This window comes from Olea europaea, chromosome 14 (genome assembly GCF_002742605.1).
Source record: "Olea europaea var. sylvestris chromosome 14, O_europaea_v1, whole genome shotgun sequence".
NCBI classification, from domain to species: domain Eukaryota; kingdom Viridiplantae; phylum Streptophyta; class Magnoliopsida; order Lamiales; family Oleaceae; genus Olea; species Olea europaea.
This window is the reverse complement of record NC_036250.1, coordinates 16,354,096-16,360,919: the sequence shown is the minus strand read 5'-3', so window position 1 is coordinate 16,360,919 and position 6,824 is coordinate 16,354,096. Positions and strand designations below refer to the sequence as shown.

The 6,824-nt window shown below is 30.7% G+C and overlaps 1 protein-coding gene across 1 annotated transcript in view; it reads right to left on the bottom strand.

The window, feature by feature from the left end:
• The window catches only part of LOC111409577, a 6,084-nt gene extending 476 nt beyond the window's left edge, over nt 1–5,608 (bottom strand). The window contains exon 1 of the mRNA XM_023039608.1: nt 4,557–5,608. Within this exon, the coding sequence (XP_022895376.1) occupies nt 4,557–5,357 (801 nt within the window). The 5' untranslated portion in view covers nt 5,358–5,608. The remainder of the gene's footprint in view (nt 1–4,556) is intronic.
• Nucleotides 5,609–6,824: the final 1,216 nt, after the last annotated feature.

Genomic DNA, 6,824 nt, shown 5'->3' with positions numbered 1-6,824 from the left:
TACAGTGGCCAATTTTTCATTAGGGCCTGTTCGGTAGTGATTTTGAAAATTGATTTTTTTGATCATTATGAGAAAAGTGAGGGTACCTGTGAGAGAAGAAGTCAAAAATTACAACTGAAATAGTGAAATAAAGGTCAAAAATCAAGATTTTTGGGTGAAAAATCACTCCCAAACTAGGCCTAAATTTGGGGAGAATGGCTCCAAAAGAGGCACTTAATTAATGTTCTTTACAAATTTTACGAGATATACAACTGTTCAAACATATATTATGCCCTTGTTTGAGCCCCATTTTGAGGGAAAAGAATAAATTTTTGAATAGTGTATTGATGAAAAATGTGTGGTTAAAAAATAAGGAATAGTTTTGAATTTGCGTATAATATTATTTTTTTGAAAAATGTGTGTTTGAAATAATGTCAAAACACTATTGAAAATTACTTTTTTTTTTTTTCAAAAGAATGAGGCTCAAACAAAGGCTATATCAACTTTTATTAAAATCTACTAAAATTTTGAATTTTTTTTAATATAAATTGAATAAGGACTAAGTTTAAAATTTTGTAAGGTTACTTTTAAATACTTTTATTACTCAAAAACAAAAATTATCGAATATCACTTCTCAATTGAAAGCAAGCAACTAATTGATTTTTTATTTCTCCATAACTTTGTTTATAGGGCATAGTTAGAGTATATCAATTTATTAGCAACGGTAACAAGATAACACTGAAAATGTTTAAAGATTAGAGAATATTATTTACTTTAATTCAACATAATATTATTCACTTCCTTGTTTATATTTTATAATAAAAATTTTATACTGTCTAATACAATATGGCAAATGCAACCTAAGTACGTAACATTGTAGATCAATTTATTATAGGGCTAATCTTGAAAAGTTTAATCAATTGTTATTCATTGGAATAGTTATTAACCCCATATGCAAGTTGGAATTGCTTAATGTTGGGTTTGAAGTTATTTATGATGTACAAATAGCAAACATGTTGTTAATGAAAGTTGAGAAATACTTCACAAGTTAAATGAACGTTACAAGGAAATGATGACTTCACCATTAGCTCCATCTAAGCATGCTGCTCAACTTGGAAGCCCAAGTTCTTCACAAACTAATTTGGTTATTTTTAAACCTATTCCCTCAATTTTTAAACCTATACTTTTGCAAGAAGCTCATGTCGAAAAGAATGATTTGATAGATTACTTAAATAATCATTGTAAAGATTTGACCAGTGAGCCTTTTGGCATATTACTTTGGAAAAATTGAATGCAAATAAGTATAAAATTGTCTTCCAAATTGTCAAAGATGTGTTAGCTATTCAAATATCCACAATTACTTTTGAATCTACATTCTGTACTAGTGGTTGGATTCTTGATTCCTTTAGGAGTTCATTGAGTGCAAAGATGGTTAAGACAATAATTTGCACTAAGAATTGGTTGTACAGCATGATTTGTTAATATTTGAATGAGGTGGAAGCATTTGAAGATTCAGAGTAGGTTATAGAAGTTGATCTTTTCATTCATTTTCTTTAATATTAGTTGCCTTATACAATATAATTATAACTAAATCAATTTATTTTTATCTTTTTATAAAGAACAAATCATGTGTTACAATTGAAGATGTTGCCCCAATTAGTATCAGCTAATTTGTTAAAACTAAATTGTTCTTTCATTTTGTTGCATTGTAATTATTAGATGTTTTGAACTTTAGTGTATAATATTTTTAATGATGTAGATAGTTAAGTTATAATGCAATTTTTAAACTAATAATTATGATTTAACTGGTTCGACATATGTTATCTTTTTATTTGTTAAACTGGGATTTTAAATTGAATCAAACCCAAAAAAAAGTGGTTTGATTTGGTTTGCTAAGAAAGTGAGATGATTTGGTTTGGTTTGGAAAAATTTCAGACCACTTGGTTTGAAAATTTGCCTTACGCCGTCCAAATCAAACCATTTTCATCCTCAAATTATGGAGTTAAAAAGTATAGAAAAATTTTAGTTTTACGTGCAAAATATTTTATTGTGTGATTGAAAATAAGCCCTAGTTTGATGGCCATTACAAAGAGAAATTACTAGGGAAAAATAAAGTTTTAAATAGTAATTTTTGAAGAATGTGATTAAAAAGTAGGAAATAATTTTGGGTTCACATGCAAAATATTTTATTGTGTGAATGCGTGTTTGAAAATGAGTATAAGAAATAAAGAGAGCCAAACAGAGACTCGGTACAAAAAATAAAGAGTTTTAAAATAAAGAGAGTCATAAAAGGGTTAGATGTTAAGTTTTTTGGAATTTTTTGTGCAATAATTTTAAAACGAGTATGTCAATTCAAATCTAGTTGTCATGATAATTGTTCATATGTTGCAAACACAAATCCAAACCTCGATTTTTGTTGGCTTCAAGTTGTCATTTGTTTGATACGAACATAGTACCTCCCTCACCAATGAACAAATGGAGGTACAAATGAAGAATAATATATAGAATAATGATATCTAATATTAGTAGTGTAGAACATCAATCTAAGTATTAGCATGTCGAGGGTCATATTAAAAGAACCATAATTCCTTTAATTTAATTAAACATGTGTGCTAAAAAGCATTACTCTATAAAATACAGGGACGAACTCACTTTAAGCCAAGTGTGCAAGCATATACTTGCACTGAACGTTTCTCAAGCAAAAATGATCCCTAAAAAGAGCTTTGCCAAACAATTAGTTAGTGGTATACAAGTCCCACTTTCGATAATCAACAAAATATGTACCAACAAGAAAGAAACCATACAAGAGATCAACTAGAATTCCCAGTCTCTTGTCTTTCTGTGAGCATATATTTTTGATAGATACATATAGAACATAAAGGATTGTTGGTTTTGGGTTAAAAAAAGAAATCATTGGGTAAAAGGGAGAGGCAACTACCCTTTAGAAACTCCTAATCTCCCTCTACCCTCATTCTTTCCATCTAAGCCCTTAACCCTAATTTCATGTGTCAAGCTTCGTATTTATATTGTACCCAATTTCCTCTTTTAAAATACATTTTTACCGTTTGTGACTTTATGTGGTTTAACAATTTGAGGGTCTATTGTAATTCTAGTATAATTTCTGGTATTTGGTATAGATCTGGAACCTTCAAGTTGCTTGCATCATTCCGCTTTCTCCCGGCTTACACTCCACGATAGATTATATCTTTATTGAGTTTAAAGTTTATAGATTAGTTAACAAAAATTTAGATGCATATTGCATACTTTAATTTAAAGGCCCACATTTAAAGTTTGTCTCAGGTCTTGAAAACTCAAAGTTCGACTTTGATTAAACTTCGCTCCCATTGGACGATATTTCTGGTTCTGCCCATGATAAAATAGGCTCATACAACAGAACAGTGAATCCTATGATACAACACAAATAGTGGCTCTTTATTTTTTGTACTCAAAACTGTTAATCGAAATATTGTTATCAATTCAAGAAAATACCACTATTTTTTAAAAACAACATTAGGGTTGGACAAAACTCTCTAATCGAACAATTCTTCTTAAGTTAAATACTCGAACGGATATCTAAATCGAGAACCGATGGGTTTGGTTCGGTTCTCGATTCTAAATCAAGAACTCAAGAACCGAATTCAAATTATTTTATTTTTCTAAATAAATTTGCTAACTAGTTAATTTAGCTCAAACCCAAAAATATATTTTTCCTATTTCTAATTTTCAGTTCAAAATCAACTTAATTAAATTGACTTTAGTTTTATCCAAATCTGTTACTTTACCCTAATGTCATTTCTATCGTTCTAAAGAAATCAAATTGAAGCTCAACAATGCCTCTCTTAATAATTTTGAGCTCGCTATCTTCTTCTTTCTTATGATTTTAACAATCAAATCTATAATGAACTTGGCAAAAATAGACGCAAAAGACGCACAAGATTAGACTATATTTTTTTTGTGAGAACTAAGATTAAGCATATCATTAGTTGAATTAATGTAACTTTGTAAATATTAAAAAATTTAATTATAATATGGAACTTGGGAACCGAACCGAACCCGATGGTTCCACTTACTAAATACTCGAAAATTTCATGTTCGATTCGGTTCTGACAACTGAACCATGTCCAGCTCTAAACAATATCGTATTTAGAGTTTCATCTTAAAATATCTTTCTTCCTAGAAGAGGTTGGTCGTGTTGATCAAGTGAGGTAGTTTTAAACTCCAACATAAGACAAACTAACTCATCATAAAAATATATTCATTTCCCATCATGTTTTCGTTTAATATCTTATAACATATATTCGCCTAAACACAAACAAATATATTATGCCCCTGTTTGAATTAGATAGAAATAAGATCTTTAATAAATTTCGATAAATTGATAGAACGTGTGGTTAAAAATTGTAGATACCACAAAATATACGATTAAAATTAACTATGGATTTTTTATTTGATTTTTAATTTAAATTTTTAGGTCAAAAAGAGGTATATCTCGTAGTCATTTTTTATTTGCTTTAAGGCTAGTACATTTCTCCCGTAAATAGACATTTGATTTTGCTATAAGGAAGAAAATAATGAACATTGCGAAAACAATGCATATTCCAGAAAGCTGGAAAACTCCTCCTGCCCAATCCATTTGCGTTAGGGAAAAATCCTACCAGGTCTTGCCTGTACGGTAAATACGATTTTCTCTTATCACTTTCCTTTATTGCTCTGTTACGTACATAAAATGCTTCATGAAGTGAATTCGCCGCCGATTTCTCGCCGGAGACGACTCGCTTCGCTGTTGATTTTTTTGAATTTACAGTTTCTTTTGGTTTTTCTTCTTTGTGTTTCGGTGTTAAAAGGATGAAAGAGTCCTTGCCCTCGCTGTTGCATCGGCGGACCAAATCTCGGAACTTCCACCGCTTCGACCCTGATCCGGTGGACTTGCTCTTTTTACATTGACTCGGCGATGACTTAGAGAATTCAGGCCTCCATACGCAGTAAGTTCCCGGAGGTATAGTCTCCAACTCATCGGCTTCCGATGAGGATGATGAAGGATAATCATTCTTGCACTTCTCCATAAAATTCTTCTTCAAAGGAATTCTAATACTCTCCACTCCTTCACCAGACAAACCTTTATCAAAATCGTCATCACTTACCAAAAGATTGCGGTTAAATACGGGAAACACTTGCTTGATTTGGCCGTCATAGATGAATTCCTCAGCCAAAAACCTTTGGTTTTCAGCTTCCAAAGCAAACTCAAATTCATCATTCTCATCGTTTTCAGTATCGGTTGTGTTAAGTCCTGAGACGTTGCTAGCAATTTCTGCAATCCTATCTGCCGTATAGCTGTTGAAACTCGGGCAAATGCAGAGCTCCTCTTCACCATCCGCCATTTTGTTTATCGTCAAGCTGTTCTATGTATATTATTATATAACTGTAAGCACATACGTATAGAAAGAGAAAGAGTGAGACGAGACGAAGCCTGAAGGTTTTCTTTAATGGGGAGACGAGGAGTATGTTGGGGGAAGGGTGCTTCTTATAATGTGAGGGAAATATTTGACGGTCGTTACTTAGTCACAAAATTTATGCGATAATTCCCACGTGAGTTTCTAGAATTAAATTCGGGTTCACACGTAAGTTTCTTGAGTTATATTTAAAATTTAAACATTAACCATGATTCATGATTATCATGTCACTCAAATGTAACACAATCAAATCATATAAACTAACTCGGTTACTATTTTACATTAACTAATTTGATCAAATAAAATTTAATAATCATGCTATAGTAACATAATAATTGACATAATTCTTAACATAATGTCACATGACATCATATTATTGAACTGTTTAAATCACAGACAAAATTTTTCATTCAATCATATCTTGCCAATACTCATTCTGTCAAAGCGTCTTATCATTCTTTTGTCAATATGGGTTTACCCAAAATTTAATTAGACTTATTTCGATCAAGTTAATTCAAACTTTAAATTAAAATATCATGAAATTCATAATTTTTTTCATGATTTTCGAGCTTTGAGCCCTAATAAAATTGAGTTCCTTGAGTACGTTTACACACGAAAATCTGTATCTTTTAGAACTAAATCTCAAATGACTATAAACTCTCGTTTGACTCAAGAAAATAATGGCATCATCTTTTGGAAAATTGAGACAAAACAAGTTGAGATTATATTGGATATCACATGAGAAAGTTCAAAAAAAAAATTATTAAATTATCCTTTTGGAATTCCAAACTCCAACTATTCACCATAATCAACTTTTCAATTTTCTTAAATTGATTTTCTTTGCCTCTCCTTTTTTTATTAGAAAATTGTACAGTTTAAAATGAGTTTGAAGATGAATTGTATGGGTTCTCCATTGATGAATTTTTATTTTTCTTTTTTATAGTAATGGAAATGTAGCAGCTAGAAAAGAAGACAATGGATTATTTTTACGCATGTGTCTTGCTTATTTAAATCATTATCGGGGGAAGACGTGTGAAGGGACGAATGGGTGCTGTCTCTCATATATGCAACTTTTTTAATTCAAAATTTCAGATTTTTTTCTTTTATTATTTTTTTTTTTTGGGTTTCTTTCCCAATTTATTTGAAATAATTTTTTTACTGAGTTGTGTCTCGTCCCAACAGAACCATAATCTTGAGTTTACTCCTAATCAATATAATATTTTCGAAAAAAAGAAATAAAATCAACGACTCTTTGATGGAAACCGTAGTGACTAAATAGAGATGGAGTACCTTAAAATAAAATGTGAAAAAATAATATGTAACGAAAAAATAGAAATTACTCTCCGACGACTATGAAAGTCATCATTCATATGCTTCCATTGGCGGGGTCCACTC